Source organism: Salmo salar, chromosome 01 (assembly GCF_965601325.2).
Source record: "Salmo salar chromosome 01, fSalSal1, whole genome shotgun sequence".
NCBI lineage: Eukaryota > Metazoa > Chordata > Actinopteri > Salmoniformes > Salmonidae > Salmo > Salmo salar.
The window spans coordinates 74,590,231-74,609,306 of NC_138291.1; the positions used below are offsets into that span (position 1 = coordinate 74,590,231).

The 19,076-nt window shown below is 44.9% G+C and overlaps 1 protein-coding gene across 4 annotated transcripts in view; it reads left to right on the forward strand.

Annotated features, from left to right (window-relative positions):
* Nucleotides 1-885: 885 nt before the first annotated feature.
* The window catches only part of LOC106608363 (tau-tubulin kinase 1), a 36,361-nt gene continuing 18,170 nt past the window's right edge, over nucleotides 886-19,076 (forward strand). Inside the window, exons 1-12 of one of the 4 annotated variants that reach the window (XM_014206275.3) lie at nucleotides 886-2,143; nucleotides 3,978-4,136; nucleotides 4,533-4,680; nucleotides 5,430-5,503; nucleotides 5,755-5,898; nucleotides 6,283-6,387; nucleotides 8,656-8,721; nucleotides 8,897-8,989; nucleotides 9,302-9,427; nucleotides 9,949-10,106; nucleotides 12,983-13,187; nucleotides 13,582-13,763. In XM_014206275.3, the coding sequence (XP_014061750.2) occupies nucleotides 4,029-4,136; nucleotides 4,533-4,680; nucleotides 5,430-5,503; nucleotides 5,755-5,898; nucleotides 6,283-6,387; nucleotides 8,656-8,721; nucleotides 8,897-8,989; nucleotides 9,302-9,427; nucleotides 9,949-10,106; nucleotides 12,983-13,187; nucleotides 13,582-13,763 (1,409 nt within the window). In that variant the 5' untranslated portion in view covers nucleotides 886-2,143; nucleotides 3,978-4,028. Of the gene's footprint in view, nucleotides 2,144-3,977; nucleotides 4,137-4,532; nucleotides 4,681-5,429; nucleotides 5,504-5,754; nucleotides 5,899-6,282; nucleotides 6,388-8,402; nucleotides 8,468-8,655; nucleotides 8,722-8,896; nucleotides 8,990-9,301; nucleotides 9,428-9,948; nucleotides 10,107-12,982; nucleotides 13,188-13,581; nucleotides 13,764-19,076 lie in introns of those variants that run through there. The other 3 variants (XM_014206270.3, XM_014206283.3, XM_014206290.3) reach the window with 3 other exon arrangements.

The following is a 19,076-nucleotide window of genomic DNA, read 5'->3' on the forward strand; positions in this document are numbered from 1 at the left end:
CTTGAGCATTCTAAATGTAACTCGTTATTTTTGTGTGTCAGGGAAAATGTAAGGAGTAAAAACTACATTATTTTCTTTAGGAATGTAGTGGAGTAAAAGTAGTCAAAAATATAAATAGTAAATTAAAGTACAGATACCCCCCAAAAAACTACTTAAGTAGTACTTAAAAGTATTTTTATTTAAGTACATTTAAGTACACCACTGCATATACCCGCACTGTATCTGCAAGCTGTTGGCTAGAGCACACATGCCAATACCAGAGTGGACCCATTCGCTATACCCACCCAACATTTTTTGTGGCAAAACCATCAATAGGGTTACAGTTGAAAATATGATGGAAAGCCATTTCATTTGTATTTTTTATTTGGTACATGGGAATTGCTGTAGTTTGAAAGGTAATATCTGCCAATTCTACATATTTTTCCCATGTGTTGGTAAGAACCTTTGGCAGTTTTAAAGCTAATTTCCTGCAATTCTACACATTTTGCCATGACTTATGCCAGGTTCGTGATATCTGAATGAGTGTGACTAGCAAAATCAATGACTGCCCGCTGGAGGTCAAGGACCCTGGGCACATGCCCTACTGTACGTGTCTGGTTGTTGATGATTAGGACAACTTCAAGGTTTAGATCTGAGTGACTATCAGTGACTGACATAACAAGTGGAAAACTGATGATGCATTACCAAATGTCGAAATTGCACCTTGTTTATTCTACCTTTCTAACACTCAACAGTAAATTGAGTACCCCCTCCAACAAAAAAAGTCGGTATTCTGCATATAGGCAGAGGCGCTTCGGTCATGACGTCAAGGTTAAATGCACGAATGAGAACTGGAATTTATCTGTGGAAAAACAGTGCCCTCTTGCGTGTAGAATGAATCTACACAAAGGAGGAGGCCGTGGTTAGTGACTCAGTGAGACCATTGTGCACTAGTGCATTTTTGCATTTGCCTAAGATCCTACAGACACACTGTTAGTTTGGTGCTGCTACTGAAACGGCTATTTCTGGCACATTTCATCATTTCATCATTTCTCAACAGGCGCTTATCGAGCGCCGTGCGCTCCTCACGTTACCACGCAACAACCATCCATGGTCATGCAAGACCGCGCGCGTTGCGTAATGGGAGAATCTCGGTGATGCTGATTCAGAGGAGTAGAGGCGTATAACGGGGAGAATGGAGAATGGTGCAACGATAACCGACACATATGTCATAAATACGACCTCGCACAAGGACTGATGCACCTCTCAAATGCCTCGCGAACCGAGGCCCTACAACGACGTCAGAAGATCAGGTCTGGATACAATGTTTTGCTCTTTGTTGAATTGATGTAGATGATCTTGCGGACATAAAGCACATCCAAGACATTGGCACTTTGTCAATAATGATGCTGAATACAAGGTCGCTCGCTTTGCTATGATAACTTGGGCAACGCCACTTCGATGCGCTGTTTCTAGAGAATAAAGCAATCTGGAATCACGTTGTCACTCCACAACACAGTTATTGGCAATGATGCCAGATGACGTCAGGAGCTTGAACATGACAATTAGTATATTTTACATCTATATAACAAGAAACATGAATAATTTAGAAAGAGTCATCATAATGCAGACTTACGTCAGTGATTTGAGTCGCTCACAACAAGAGGTGTAGTCTTTTACAAGCATCTAGTCGGGTCCCTTTGCATCGGTTTTCCCGACTATAAACGACATTTCCCAAAGTGCAACTCGCGGCTTACCATGCAGTGGAACGTTGCATGGCGGCTGATTGACTGATATTGATCCAATGGGTGATTCCTGAAATATGTTTTAGGGGCGGAGAAAAGGTACATAACCTGTCCATTGGGCCAGGGGCGCAGGACGATGGTGAATGTTGATACTTGGAAAACGTCAAACCTAGAATTAGAACTCTGTATGGGCTGTGCGCATCGCCTGCCGCTTGGATGGTAACCCTCCCTACCCGTTGAGAGAGCGCCGAAACTGCAGTGCGGAGAAATGTAACAGAAGGAGGAGAATGATAGTAGAGCTTATGGGCCTGGGGACTGCTGTTAGTTGCGATGGAGGAGAGGTTGTGTCTTATGGAATGATATCTAAGGAAAGCCTATTGGAAACAGTTCGGGTCCCACCCTGTGATTCTAGCAGTAAGGTGAGAGCGCAAATTACAAGTAATTCATAGGCCCAACATTAGACAGTGCAGTGGCCTACTAAAATGTTACACCCTTTTCCTAATTCTAAATATAAATGTAGCTGTAAAATGTAGCCTAGTTACATACTTGAAAATGATCACTGGGTTTTCTTAGTAGCTACTATGATAATGGCTTTTGGGTGTTGCAATTGACCAGTCTATTTTTTGTGATGAGGTTCGTTATAGATTTGGAAAAATATAAAGACATGGTTTAAATGTTGGCCTACTAAAACTGTTTTGCCAACACTGGGTGTGTGGTATTGGAGTCGTTCAATCCAAAGTCCCCTATGCAGGTGTACTTTACTTTAATCAACCAAGTGTACATTGACATTATTTAACCACGAGGTAATTGCATGACAGAGTTAATTAACTTGAACATTGCTTTATTACTTTGCATTGTTGCATTGAGTGTACCGTTAGCACATTAACTGTCTAGGGCAGTGGGAAGCTTCCACGCCAGTATAAGGCTCAGGATGTTCTCTCCTGCTTCTGCATTTGATTTGGGAATGCTTTTAGCCCAGCCGTTCTAATACAGGTAACTGCCAAAATAAACATTCTATCATGCTTAGGGTAATGTATAAAAATGCCCAGTTGTCCATTATTTTGGCTACCATGGCTAGAAGAGATCTCAGTGACTTTGAAAGAGGGGTCTCAAAGGAGCATAGGGAGTTTAAAGGGTGTGTGTGTGTGTTTGTCTCAGTCACCAGATCTCAACCCAATTGAACACTTGTGGGAGATTCTGGAGCAGTGCCTGATACAGCATTATCCACCACCATCAACAAAGCAACAAATTATGTAATTTCTTGTGGAAAAATTGTCGCATCTCTCCAATAGAGTTTCAGACACTTTTAGAATCTATGCCAAGGCGCATTGAAGCTTTTCTGGTGATTCGTGGTGGCGCAACACCCTATTAAAACACTTTATGTTGGTGTTTCCTTTATTTAGGCAGTTACCTGTAGGTATGCTGTCTGGCAGGCAGCGCAAGCCTAAAGCAGTGTTTCCCAACTACAGTCCTCTAGTACCCCAAACAGCACACATTTTTGTAGTTGCCCTGGACAGACCCACTTGATTCAACTCATTGAGGGCTTGATGATTAGTGGAATCAGGTGTGTCTGTCTGGGGCTACAACAAAAAAGTGTATTTGAGGACTGGAGTGGGGAAACACTGGCCTAGAGAATGCCAGCAAGTGTGTTAAATGAGGGGTGCTGCGGCGCTGTCCTTGGCCAGCACGGTGCTGTAATGAGTGGTGCTGTCCAATGTGCTGAAAAGACAGCTTCAGTCACACCTATGCCTATGGATTCCATTTGTAGCGAAATTGCATGCAATCTATCAAATATTTTTGCGCTTACTGTCGCTGTCCCTAGTGCTGAATCTGTAAACAACACATTTGTTTTAAACGCGTGTCCCAGTGCTTTCTGTGGTGCTGAATTGTTGTTAAGCGAGGATAGCGGTGCTGTCTGTGGTGCTGAAGTTTTGTTAAGCACGGATAGCGGTGCTGTCCATGGTGCCAAATTGTTTACTTATGACCACATAGACATATTTGGGGTTCAGAGGTGTTAGTGACATGTTGACAGTTTACCAGGAGGCTAAGGCTAAATCTGTAGGCCGAGGCTAAGTCTGCTGCTCTTCCTGACAGATTGGTTTTGTGGCCTCATTGTATTGTCAAGCTTGTACCCTGTTGTTTTAAAATTAGTTACGGTAGTCAGTTTAGATGATACTTTTTCATTGATAATGTATGTGTTGTATACTGTATTTGTGTATGTTGTAGCTTACATTACTGTGTTCTTCTTCACAGGTAAATGGCTGAATCAAGTTGGGAGCTGCTGTGTCTCTGTCTGGCCGGCCAATGCAGTGCGTAGGGACGGCCGCCCAGCCCGACGAAAACATGAACGGAGCGGGGGAGCAGGTGGACATCCTGCCCCCAAACTGCTTGGTAAAGGACCGATGGAAAGTGGTGAGTTTGGTTTTATCTTCAGAGACATTTTGACCATGTAATTGACTCTCAGCTGAGCGACTGGTGGAATAATTAAACAATTGATGAATGAAACACATGATGCAAGAGTTGAGAATCCCTGATTTAGAATGTTCCTTAACCTGATGAGAACTAGCCGGGTCACAGATCTGTTGGTGCTGTCTTGCCAAATTATATGGTCATTGTTAGGCGTGACAGTGACCATAAAAGTTGTCAAGACAGCGCCAACAAATCTGGGACCAGGTTAGTGGAGAATTAGCATTTTCTAAATGTTCACATCAAAGAACAGGCAGCAAACAGTAAGAAGCAGGCATCCACAATCCTCACTTTTCTACTGTGTTTATTCCACCCTTGCCTCTCCTCTGCCACCATTCCCAGCTGAAGAAAATCGGCGGGGGAGGTTTCGGGGAGATCTACGAGGCGTTAGACCTGCTGACCAGGGAGAATGTGGCTCTCAAGGTAGAGTCAGCCCAGCAGCCTAAACAGGTCCTCAAGATGGAGGTGGCTGTCCTCAAAAAACTGCAAGGTAAGGGCCTATGTGTTTGAGCAGTAACACACGATCACACGTACAGCTGTGTGTTTGTGTGGTTAAGTGGTAACGCCACTAATACAAGCATGTGTTAGAACCTCAAAGGTTGTGGGTTCAATCCTTGTGACCTTTGCCACTTTCTCTTCTCCTGCACTATATATCACCCTTTGTGATGAAATTCCACTCTCCTGTTATGAAAAAGAAACTGCAAGGGTAAGGGCAGGCAGATACCAGGGATGGATAGGGTTCACTAAGGACATGATCAATCAATGACAACATCACCTTGTACATGAATAAGCATGGCACGGTTAATTAAGTTGTCTGGCTATGGTCTGATGTGATGTGAGGTAAACATCTGTCTGTCTAGCCATTTGATTAGTGTGATTGGCAAGGTTGTAGGTGTGGTGATTGTTCTGTTCTGGGGTTTGATGAGTTAGGTGGTCAATCAGTTGACATGCCTGCTGCACTGGGGTTTATACTGCTTTGTGCAAAATTATATTTTGGCAGTGAGTGTTTCACATCGTCGATCTCTTAGGCAGTATTTATTTGGGGGGATTTCTGTGTCTGCCAGCTTTGCTTGTTCTGGTCTGTTGCCCCAAAAACAGATACAAAAAGAAAGTAATCTTAATCTTAAACCTCCAACTGAATCAGTTGTTTAACTGTGATGGTACAAGTAGATTCGTAGCTAGCTCATTTTATAATGACTGTATAATAACATTCACACTAACCTCTCACTTCTTTCACAGGAAGAAATCATGTATGTAAGTTCATCGGATGTGGAAGGAACGAGAAGTTTAACTATGTGGTCATGCAACTTCAGGTAACCATTTATCAGAACACTGATACAATTGCTTTAGGTTGAGAGAATTGTAGCCAAGGCTACAACTAAGTCGAAAAAAATGAATGAAAAATATTTCTCTCCCTCTATCTCCCCGCTCTCCCTCTCTCCGTCCCCCCTCTCCCTCCCCCTGTTTTCTTTCATTTCTCCCTACCCTCCCTCCCTCTGACCCCTCTATCTCCCTCTCTCCCCCCACCTTCCCCCTCTTTCCCTCCCCCTTCTCTCCACCCCAGCAGGGGAGAAACCTAGCGGACCTGAGGAGGAGTCAGCCCCGCGGCACCTTCACCATGAGCACCACGCTACGCCTGGGCAAACAGATCCTGGAGTCCATAGAGGCCATCCACTCTGTGGGCTTCCTGCACAGAGACATCAAGCCTGTAGGTGGCCCTCTCTGTAGCACTTTACCTAAAGCCTGCAGGTATAAGGCATTATGATGTGTGGTTATAATGCATTGTAAGACTAATTAATCTATTCTAGAGTCCATAGAGGTCATTGACTCTGTGGGATTCCTGCACTGACATCAAGCCTGTAGGGGGCACTGTACATGTCAGAGATAGAGAGAGGTGGGTGAGAGAAAGAGCAAAGATGTGTGATTTAGAGAGAGTGGTGTGTGTGTGTGAGAGAGATTGTGAGAGAGAGATAGGGTGTGAGCTAGGGTCATGTCTATACAATGACAGAGAGAAACACTGCTTTGGGCTTCACCTGTTGATATGCCTGTGATGTCCTCGACTCAACTCTGTTTCTCTGTTGTTTTTTCCCAGTCAAACTTTGCCATGGGTCGACTCCCCTCCACCTATAGAAAGTGCTTTATGTTAGACTTTGGCCTGGCTCGCCAGTACACTAACACTACCGGAGAGGTCCGACCGGTAAGTAGCCGTGGAAGGATTCTGTTCATTTCATTTATTATGTTATGTAAATATGTAAACCTGTTGAATCATTCTAGCAAGAATATAGGACATGGGGTATAAGGTTTGCTATTTTGGTGTTGAGTTAGGAGGGGTAGTTCACACAACCTGGGGGTAGTGGCAATGGGTTTTTCGCACAGGAAATGCTTGGTCCTCAGGGCACTGTGGGTAGGAGAATAGGAAAGCACAGGGCATGTGCCTTTTTGTGATGTGATTAATAGTTGGCTAGCCTGATACAGACGGATCTAGAGTTGGCTAGCCTGATACAGACGGATCTAGAGTTGACTAGCCTGATACAGACGGATCTAGAGTTGGCTAGCCTGATACAGACGGATCTAGAGTTGGCTAGCCTGATACAGACGGATCTAGAGTTGGCTAGCCTGATACAGACGGATCTAGAGTTGGCTAGCCTGATACAGACGGATCTAGAGTTGGCTAGCCTGATACAGACGGATCTAGAGTTGACTAGCCTGATACAGACGGATCTAGAGTTGGCTAGCCTGATACAGACGGATCTAGAGTTGGCTAGCCTGATACAGACGGATCTAGAGTTGGCTAGCCTGATACAGACGGATCTAGAGTTGGCTAGCCTGATACAGACGGATCTAGAGTTGGCTAGCCTGATACAGACGGATCTAGAGTTGACTAGCCTGATACAGACGGATCTAGAGTTGGCTAGCCTGATACAGACGGATCTAGAGTTGGCTAGCCTGATACAGACGGATCTAGAGTTGGCTAGCCTGATACAGACGGATCTAGAGTTGGCTAGCCTGATACAGACGGATCTAGAGTTGGCTAGCCTGATACAGACGCATCTAGAGTTGGCTAGCCTGATACAGACGGATCTAGAGTTGGCTAGCCTGATACAGACGGATCTAGAGTTGGCTAGCCTGATACAGACGGATCTAGAGTTGGCTAGCCTGATATAGGTTGATGTGGAGTTGGCTAGCCTGATACAGACGGATCTAGAGTTGGCTAGCCTGATACAGACGGATCTAGAGTTGGCTAGCCTGATATAGGTTGATGTGGAGTTGGCTAGCCTGATACAGGCTGATGGAGAGTTGGCTAGCCTGATACAGACGGATCTAGAGTTGGCTAGCCTGATACAGACGGATCTAGAGTTGGCTAGCCTGATACAGGCTGATGGAGAGTTGGCTAGCCTGATATAGGTTGATGTGGAGTTGGCTAGGCTGATATAGGTTGATGGGGCGTTGGCTAGCCTGATACTGGCTGATATAGAGTTAGCTAGCCTGATACAGGTTAATGTAGCCTGATATAGGTTGATGTAGTTGGCTGGCTGATGGAGAGTTGGCTAGCCTGATACAGGCTGATGGAGAGTTGGCTAGCCTGATATAGGCTGATGTATAGCCTGGGCCACAGGGGAGATTCTTTCTGCTTTTCTTTTTGCTGACTCAGCCTCCACTCATCGATTAGAAGGGCAGGTCTGTACTGCAGATTTAGAACAGCAGCTAGACCACATACACACACACACACACACACACACACACACACACACACACACACACACACACACACACACACACACACACACACACACACACACACACATATACAGTATACATATACACACACACACACTGTTGTAAATTCTAACATGCCGTTTCTAAGGTAATATCCCTAGACTACCTGGCAAATGGAATGGGTGTTATTATCAAGGTCAAAACTGTCATCCTCCACTCTTGAGGCAAAATGGTGATGCAGATTCCAGTTATTGTGTCAGAGATGCCAATGACCATAAGAAACTACAAATATTAGGAAGATATCACAGGAAAATGATACATTTAAATGATGCGAAGGGCTTTGTAAATGCATTAGTTCATAGTTTGTTACTGTAAATTACTGCAACATTGCTTCAAATATTATGTTCACAAAGTGTTGATGTTAAAGCTTTTACAGTTGTTTTGCTGCAATGTGATGCTGTCCTTTTTTCACCTGTGTGATTTTATGTTTTGCAGTTTTGCTGTTCCTTTTTGGCCTTTTCTGTTCGAAGCGCATGCTTGTGATCCGTCTCATCAGTAAGGTGCTTGATCCCATTTCAGTTTTTATTACCTCTCCCTGCCTGAGATATTTTCCATATCCTTCCTTGTCTCTTTTGAGGTTTTAATTTAAATACTTTATTTCCATCAATCTTTTTCTTTCTAGTTGTCCGTGTGAAATTCTTTTAGGTTTCGTGCTGAAAAGAGAATTTACCTAATTTTATTTTTCCAGCCCAGAACTGTGGCGGGATTTCGGGGCACTGTTCGTTATGCTTCAGTAAATGCTCATAAAAACAAAGTAAGTGTCTTTTTGGGTTCGAAAAATGCAATGCACTACAAATTAATTTAGACCTGAGGGTTTTGTGTAACATCAGTTTGTCAGGAAATCCAAAATAACTGTTGCAGATGTACTTCAGGAATTCTAATAAGTCATGAAAATAATTAATTGATTAATTAATTCTTTAACTTCTCAGGAAATGGGTCGCCATGACGATCTATGGTCGCTATTTTACATGTTGGTAGAATTTGCAGTCGGTCAGCTACCATGGCGAAAAATAAAAGATAAGGTGAGCTACTGTCTACTGCAGTTTCAGTTATTTCCAATATTTCTTTATCCTGGTCCAGTGGACCCAAAGGGGTGCACATTGTTATTTTTGCCCTAACACTACACACCTGGTTAGACTAAACAACTCATCATCAAACCTTTGATTAGTGGAATCATGTGTGTAGTGCTAGGGCAAGAACAAAAATCCCTCCTTTGGGTCCCCAGGAACAGGATTAAGAAACTACAGTAGAGAATGGTTACTGGTGTCTACTGGTGTCTTGCTGGGCTCAACTGATTTCTAATGGTTTCTACTGTATCTCTTGTGTGTCACCAGGAGCAAGTGGGTCAGATTAAGGAGCGCTACGACCACAGAATGCTCCTCAAACACATGCCTTCTGAGTTTCATATTTTCCTGGATCATGTTTTAGGCCTTGACTACTTTACCAAACCAGATTACCAGGTACGTACTGTTCACTTGAAATAGAAAAGGAGAGCCGCACACTCTAGGAGCTCAGATGAAATAATTTAATAACCAACGTTTCAACAGACACTGTCTTCATCAGGGTATAATGACAAACACTGCGGGTCACTAGTTTATATAGTGGCAAAGGACACACATAGGTGTCTGTAATCATGGCCGGGTGTGGCCTGATATCATTGGTTAATTGTTAGACATAAATACGTACTGTTCACTCCCTGCAAGTGGATTCACCTTGTTTATCCCCACTGAACCTCGCTTTTCCTGCGTTCACTTCAATAGCAGAGTGAACAAGACCTGGAAGTGTGGCAATGTGAGACTAACTCCCATACCATACACACTCTCTCAAGTTAAAGTAATAAAACTACAGTATGTAGAAACTAAACAAAAGTAAATCACTTTTAGTACTTAAAGTAAAGCCTATTATTTTATAGCATTGTAGGTTTGATTGAATTCCACCTTTATACCTTACTTTTTACACTTCTCTGTGATCCTCTTTGCAGTTGCTGATGTCGGTCTTTGAGAACAGTATGAAGGAACGCATCATCACAGAGAACGAGTCTTTTGATTGGGAGAAGGGAGGGACGGATGGAGTTCCTCTGTCCACCTGCACGTCAACGCCCCCTCAACAGAACACACGACAGACCCCCGCTGTGGTCGGGTAAGGGAATCAAAATGAGCTATTTAGCTTTATTACAAACGCATCAAAATAAAGATGAAGGCTGACGTTTTACATATCTCTAACCGATTGTGTTTTTTTGTTTGTTTCTTTGCGTTGCATGTAACTTATTTTTGAACTTATTTTGTACATAATGTTGCTACTGCCGTCTCTTATGACCGAAAAGATATTCTGGACATCAGAACTGCGATTACTCACCACGAACTGGCAGAATCCTTTTTTCCCTTTAACGAGTCCGACGAGCCCGACGTGAATGACATACTGCTTTCCCAGGAACAGGCCCAGATGCCCGACATTTGCGTAAAGAGAAGGCAGAGAAAAAGGGGCCGGAGGGCGGGCTGCCTTTTGAGAATTTGTAGGCGATCGAATAAACCCCCACTGCCTTCCATTCTGCTAGCAAACGTGCAATCTTTGGAAAATAAAATCGATGACCTACGCGGAAGATTAAACTACCAACGGGACATTCAAAACTGTAATATCTTATGCTTCACAGAGTCATGGCTGAACGACGACATTATCAACATACAGCTGGCTGGTTATTCGCTGTATCAGTAGTCTGTAATAGTCTGTAATTGCAATTGTAATTGTAGTCTGTAATTGCACACAATTACAGACTACAAGGGGAGGCATAGCCGAGAGCTGCCCAGTGACACGAGCCTACCAGACGAGCTAAACTACTGATATGCTCGCTTCGAGGCAAATAACACTGAAACATGCATGAAAGCACCAGCTGTTCAGCAAGACTGTATGATCACGCTCTCCGCAGCCGATGTGAGTAAGACCTTTAAACAGGTCAACATTCACAAGGCCACAGCGCCAGACGGATTACCAGGATGTGTACTGCGAGCATGCACTGACCAACTGGCAAGTGTCTTCACTAACATTTTCAACCTCTCCCTGTCCGAGTCTGTAATACCAACATGTTTTAAGCAGACCACCATAGTCCCTGTGCCGAAGAACACTAAGGCAACCTGCCTAAATGACTACCGACCCGTAGCACTCACATCTGTAGCCATGAAGTGCTTTGAAAGGTTGGTCATTGCTCACATCAACACCATTATCCCAGAAACCCTGGACCCAATCCAATTTGCATACCGCCCAAACAAATCCACAGATGATGCTATCTCTATTGCACTCCACACTGCCCTTTCCCTCCTGGACAAAAGGAACACCTATGTGAGAATGCTATTCATTGACTACAGCTCAGCATTCAACACAATAGTGCCCTCAAAGCTCACCAATAAGCTAAGGACCCTGGGACAAAACACCTCCCTCTGCAACTGGATTCTGGACTTCCTGATGGGCCGCCCCCAGGTGGTAAGGGTAGGTAACAACACATCCGCCACACTGATCCTCAACACAGGGGCCCCTCAGGGGTGCGTGCTCAGTCCCCTCCTGTACTCCCTGTTCACACATGACTGCACGGCCAGGCACGATTCCAACACCATCATTAAGTTTGCCGATGACACAACAGTGTTAGGCCTGATCACCGACAATGACGAGACAGCCTATAGGGAGGAGGTCAGAGACCTGGCTGTGTGGTGCCAGGACAACAACCTCTCCCTCAACGTGATCAAGACAAAAAAGATGATTGTGGACTACAGGAAAAAGAGGACCAAATGGAGCAGGTTGAGAGCTTCAAATTCCTTGGTGTCCACATCACCAACAAACTAACATGGTCCAAGCACACCAAGACAGTCATGAAGAGGGCACGACAAAACCTATTCCCCCTCAGGAGACTGAAAATATTTGGCATGTGTCCTCAGATCCTCAAAAGGTTCTACAGCTGCACCATCGAGAGCATCCTAACTGGTTGCATCACTGCCTGGAATGGCAACTGCTCAGCCTCCGACCGCAAGGCACTACAGAGGGTAGTGCGTACGGCCCAGTACACCACTGGGGCCAAGCTTCCTGCCATCACAGGACCTCAATACCAGGTGGTGTCAGAGGAAGGCCCTAAAAATTGTCAAAGACTCCAGCCACCCAAGTCATAGACTGTTCTCTCTGCTACCGCATGGCAAGCGGTACCAGAGCGCCAAGTTTAGGTCCAAGAGGCTTCTAAACAGCTTCTACCCCCAAGCCATAAGACTCCTGAACATCTAATCAAATGGCTACCCAGACTATTTGCATTGCCCCCCCCCCCCCCATTTTACACCGCTGCTACTCTCTGTTGTTATCATCTATGCATAGTCAGTTTAATAACTCTACCTACATGTACATATTACCTCAATTACCTCAACTAACCAGTGCCCCCACACATTGACTCTGTACCGGTACCCCCACTGTATATAGTCTCACTATTGTTATTTTACTGCTGCTCTTTAGTTACTTGTTACTTTTTATTTCTTATTCTTATTCATATTTTACATTTTTTTACACTGTATTGTTGGTTAGTGGCTCGAAAGTAAGCATTTCACTGTAAGGTCTACACCTGTTGAATTAAAATTTGATTTGATTTGAACAGTGTATCCACTACTTATCAACAAGATTAAACAGCAGAAAGGAATTCAAATGGGACCACACTTAAGAACATTTTGGACACATTAATATTAAAACATCCAGCTAGCCAAGAGATTGTACAATTCCCATTACCTGTAGCCTAATTTACATAAAAAATCCGGAACAAATAGTCCAAAGCTGGGTTGTGATAATTCATTCAGGATTAGAATGCAACTATGAGAATTTGTAGCACACTGTTTGCATTTGAAATGGTACAGGATATTTTCGACAACACAAATGTATTTAATCGCCTGGTCGTTTTGTAAAAGAGAATGTGTTCTCAATAACTTACCTGGTTAAATAAAGGCAATCAATAAATAAATAGTAAAAACATCAGTGTATGTTCTGTGCTTTCCCAGGGTGGTGAACGTGACTCTGATTCCTGGGGAGCTGCCGAGGGAGAACACAGATGACGTTCTACAAGATGAGCACCTGAGTGACCAGGAGAACGCTCCACCTGCAGTACCCAGCAGGCCTTGCGAGGGGACACGACCCCAGGCGGAAGGCGAGGCGTGGAACGACACCGACTTCAACCGCAACCAACTCAGGATCAGCATCAGCAAGGTACAGGAGGGAACATCTAATACATCCTCTGTGTATCTCGCTTTGGTGATGGCAGCACTGTAAAACATGGCCTTACGTTCTTTAAATATACTCAAACGTTAGAAATAAATTAAAAGGGCTAGTTTACTTTCTTGTTGGTTTTCAATTGCCATCTATTACGTTCAGAGGATATAGACATACCTGGTTGTAGATAGAGCAAGACATATATTTCAGTTACTGTGTTTACCATGAATTTACAGTGCTCAAACATGGTAAAGCAAATAGTAACGCATTTACAGTACAATTCAAGCTGCTATATAGCTATAATACTTATTTGAAATTAGTCAACAGAATAGGTCTAACTCTTGACAGTGCTTTCTAGCAGTGGTAACCCTAGAAACCCTCATTCCCCCAGGGACAGTTAGCTGCGGAGGAGGAGCCTGCTAGAGGGGTGTGTCCTGAGGCCCCTGTGGGTGGAGCTCCCCCAGAAATGACTGGTGCTCAGGTCTGCGCTCTGCGGTACCGAAGGATCAACAGCCCAGAGTCAGACCGTCTGTCCGCCGCAGATGGGAGACCAGACGTCTACGATAAACGAGGGTGAGGGCTCTATACAGTGCAGACAAGTTATAATACACTTTTGTGCAGATGTATACTTTCTGTACACCATACATGCATGAAATTGATTTTATAAAGACCTTTTTGCATCAGCACCAGCCTTAAAATCAAATGAAATTGTATTAGTCACATGCGCCGAATACAACAGGTAGACCTTACATTGAAATGCTTACTTACAACAATGCATTTTTAAGAAAATACTTTTTTTTAAAGTAAGCGATAAGAGTAACAAATAATTAAAGAGCAGTAAATAACAATAGCGGAGCTATATACAGGGGGTACCGGTACAGAGTCAATGTGCGGGGGCACCGGTGTCGAGGTTATTGAGGTAATATGTACATGCATATGTAGGTAGAGTTATTAAAGTGACTATGTATATATAATAACAGAGAGTAGCAGCAGCGTAGAAGGGGGGGGGGGGGGGGGCAATGCAAATAGTCTGGGTAGGCATTTGATTAGCTGTTCAGGAGTCTTATGGCTTGGGGGTAGCTGTGTAGAAGCCTCTTGGACCTAGATTTGGCGCTCCAGTACCGCTTGCCATGCGGAAGCAGAGAGAAGAGTCTATGACTAGGGTGGTTGGAGTCTTTGACAATTTTTAGGTCCTTCCTCTGACACCGCCTGGTATAGAGGTCCTAGGTTGCAATAAGCTTGGCCCCGGTGATGTACTGGGCCGTACGCACTACCCTCAGTAGTGACTTGCGGTCGGAAGCCGAGCAGTTGCCATACCAGGTAGGGATGCTCTCGATGGTGCAGCTGTTAAACCCTTTGAAGATCCATGCCAAATATTTTCAGTCTCCTGAGTTGGAATAGGTTTTGTCATGCCTTCTTCATGACTGTCTTGGTGTGCTTGAACCATGTTAGTTTGTTGGTAATGTGGACACCAAGGAACTTGAATCTCTCAACCTGCTCCACTACAGCCCCATCCATGAGAATGGGGGCGTGCTCAGTCCTCCTTTTCCTGTAGTCCACAATCATCTCCCTTTGTCTTGATCATGTTGAGGGAGAGGTTGTTGTCCTTGCACCACACAGTCAGGTCTCTGACCGTGTTGTCCTTGCACCACACAGTCAGGTCTCTGACCTCTTCCCTATTTTTTAATTTATTTTACCTTTATTTAAATAGGCAAGTCAGTTAAGAACAAATTGTTATTTTCAATGAGAGCCTAGGAACAGTGGATTATCTGCCTTGTTCAGGGGCAGAATGACAGATTTTTACCTTGTCAGCTCGGTGATTCGATCTTGCAACCTTTCGGTTACCAGTCCAACGCTCTAACTACTAGGCTACCTGCTGCCCATGTGTCGGTGATCAGGCCTACCCCTGCTGTGTCATCAGCAAACTTAATGATGGTGTTGGAGTCATGCCTGGCCGTGCAGTCATGAGTGAATCAATCAATCAATCAATGTTTTTTAAAGCCCTTTTTACATCAGCCGATGTCACAAAGTGCTATATAGAAACTCAGCCTAAAACCTCAAACAGCAAGCAATGCAGATGTAGAAGCACTGTGGCTAGGAAAAACTCCCTAGAAAGGCAGGAACCTAGGAATAAACCTAGAGAGGAACCAGGCTCTGAGGGGTGGAGATTATAACAGTACATGGCCAAGATGTTCAAACGGTCATAGATGACCAGCAGGGTCAAATAATAATAATCACAGTGGTTGTAGAGGGTGCAACAGGTCAGCACCTCAGGAGTAAATGTCAGTTGGCTTTTCATAGCCGATCATTCAGAGTTAGAGACAGCAGGTGCGGTAGAGAGAGTTGAAAACAGCAGGTCCGGGACAAGGTAGCACGTCCGGGGAACAGGTCAGGGTTCCATAGCCGCAGGCAGAACAATTGAAACTGGAGCAGCAGCATGACCAGGTGGACTGGGGACAGCAAGGAGTCATAAGGCCAGGTAGTCCTGAGGCATGGTTCTAGGGCTCAGATCCTCTGAGAAAAGAGAGAAAGTGAGAGAGAGAATCAAAGGGAGCATACTTAAATTCACACAGGATACCGGATAAGACCGGATAAGACAGGAGAAATACTCCAGATATAACAGACTGACCCTTGCCCCCGACGCATAATTACTGGAGGCTGAGACAGGAGGGGTCTGGAGACTCTGTGGCCCCATCCTACTATACCCCCAGAACGGGCCAACCAGGCAGGATATAACCCCACCCACTTTGCCAAAGCACAGCCCCCACACCACTACAGGGATATCTTCAACCACCAACTTACTACCCTGAGACAAGGCCGAGTAGCCCCCAAAGATCGTCGCCACGGCACGAACCCGAGGGGGCGCCAACCCAGACAGGAAGATCACGTCAGAGACTCAACCCACTCAAGTGACGCACCGCTCCTAGGAACGGCAATGAAGAGCACCAGTAAGCCAGTGACTCAGTCCCCATAATAGGGTTAGAGGCAGAGAATCCCAGTGGAGAGAGGGGAACCGGCCAGGCAGAGACAGCAAAGGTGGTTCGTCGCTCCAGTGCCTTTCCGTTCACCTTCACATTCCTGGGCCAGACTACACTCAGTCATAGGACCTACTGAAGAGATGAGTCTTCAATAAAGACTTAAAGGTCGAGACAGAGTCTGTGTCTCTCACATGGATAAGCAGACCATTCCATAAAAATGTAGCTCTATAGGAGAAAGCCCTGCCTCCAGCTGTTGCTTAGAAATTCTAGGGACAATAAGGAGGCCTGCATCTTTTGACCGTAGCGTACGTGTAGGTATGTACGGCAGGACCAAATCGGAAAGATAGATAGGAACAAGCCCATGTAATACTTTGTAGGTTAGCAGTAAAACCTTGAAATCAGCCCTAGCCTTAACAGGAAGCCAGTGTAGAGAGGCTAGCACTGGAGTAATATGATCACATTTTTGCCTCTAGTCAAGATTCTAGCAGCCGTGTTTAGCACAAACTGAAGTTTATTTAGTGCTTTATCCGGGTACCCGGAGAGTAGAGCATTGCGGTAGTCTAATCTAGAAGTGACAAAAGTATGGATTAAATTTTCTGCATAATTTTCGGACAGAAAGTTTCTAATTTTTGCAATGTTACGTAGATGGAAAAAAGCTGTCCTTGAAACAGTTTTGATATGTTCGTCAAAAGAGAGATCAGGGTCCAGAGTAACGCTGAGGTCCTTTACAGTTTTATTTGAGACGACTGTACAACCATCACGATTAATTGTCAGGTTCAACAGAAGATCTCTTTGTTTCTTGGGACCAAGAACTAGCATCTCTGTTTGTCTGAGTTTAAAAGTAAAACATGTTCCGCCATCCACTTCCTTATGTCTGAAACACAGGCTTCCAAGGAGGGCAATGTTGGGTCTTCACCATGTTTCATCGAAATGTACAGCTGTGTATCGTACGCATAGCAGTCATGAGTGGACAGGGAGTACAGGAGGGGACTGAGCACGCACCCCTGAGGGGCCCCCGTGTTGAAGATCAGTGTGGTGGATGTGTTGTTACCTACCCTTACCACCTGGGGGCGGCCCGTCAGGAAGTCCAGGATCCAGTTGCAGAGGGAGGTGTTTAGTCCCAGGGTCCTTAGCTTAGTGATGAGCTTTGAGGGCACTTTGGTGTTGAACACTGAGCTGTAGTCAATGAATAGCATTCTCACATAGGTGTTCCTTTTGTCCAGGTGGGAAAGGGCAGTGTGGAGTGCAATAGAGATAGCATCATCTGTGGATATGTTGGTGTGGTATGCAAATTGGAGTGCGTTTAGGGTTTCTGGGATAATGGTGTTGATGTGAGCCATGACCAGCCTTTCAAAGCACTTCATGGCTACAGACATGAGTGCTACAGGTCGGTAGTCATTTTGGCAGGTTACCTTAGTGTTCTTGGGCACAGGGACTATGGTGGTCTGCTTGAGACATGTTGTTATTACAGACTCAGACAGGGAGAGGTTGAAAATATCAGTGAAGACACTTGCCAATTGGTCAGCGCATGCTTGGAGTACACGTCCTGGTAATCCGTATGGCCCTGCGGCCTTGTGAATGTTGACCCGTTTAAAGGTCTTACTCACATCTGCTGCGGAGAGTGTGTTCACACAGTCATCTGGAACAGCTGATGCTGTCATGCATGTTTCAGTGTTACTTGCCTCAAGGCGAGCATAGAAGTTATTTAGCTCGTCTGGTAGGCTCATGTCACTGGGCAGCTCTCGGCTGTACCTCCCTTTGTAGTCTGTAATAGTTTGCATGCCCTCCCACATCCGACGAGCGTTGGAGCCAGTGTAGTACGATTCCATCTTAGTCCTGTATTGATGCTTTGCCTGTTTGATGGTTCGTCAGAAGGAATAGCGAGATTTCTTATAAGCTTCCGGGTTAGAGTCCCGCTCCTTGAAAGCGGCAGCTCCTTGAAGCGGCAGCCCGGCGCAGCTCCTTGAAAGCGGCAGCTCCTTGAAAGCGGCAGCTCCTTGAAAGCGGCAGCTTATACCCCAAAGAGCAAGCAATGCAGAGGCAGAAACACAGTGGCTAAGACAAACTCCCTGGAACGCAGGAACCTAGGAAGAAAGCTATAGAGGAACCAGGCACAGAAGGGTGGCCTGTCCTCTTCTTGCTGTACCGGTGGAGATTTAAGAGTACGTGTGACCATTAAGGCCAGATCATTTTTTCAAGATGTTCAAACGTTCATAGACGACCAGCATGGTCAGATAGTAACCATGATGGCTATAGAGCAGCCATGCTCAACAGGCGGTCCGGATCTGGACCCAGAATGGGGTCAATTCGGACCGCAGGACCCGACACAGAAAGAAAAGAAGAGAGATAGAGGGGGATTATTGGGAGAATGCATTAGATCACAGTACACCAGATAAGACAGGCTGACCCTAGACCCCTGGCACATACAAGCTATTGCAGCATAACTACTGGGGACTGAGACACATGGGTCAGGAGACACTGTGGCCCCGTCCAATGTCACCCCTGGACGGGGCCAACCAGGAAGGAGTTAACCCCAACCACTCTTCCAAAGCTCAGCCCTCACACCACTTAAACCTAGAACCGCCTGACCTTTCAGCCTATAAGTACACGCTAGAGAATGTTGCCGGTCTTCCTCTTTAGCATATGCATCAGATGCATATAAATCTGCAAGATGCAGCAGCATTATATTTGTGTAAATACAGTGCACTTGGAAATTATTCAAACCCCTTGACTTTTTCCACATTTTGTTACGTTACAGCCTTATTCTAAAATTGATTAAATCATTTTTTCCCCCAAATCAATCTACACACAATACCCCATAATGACAAAGCAAAAACAGGTTTTTAGAATTTTTTGCAAATGTATAAAAAATAAATGGCTGAAATATCACATTTACATAACTATTCAG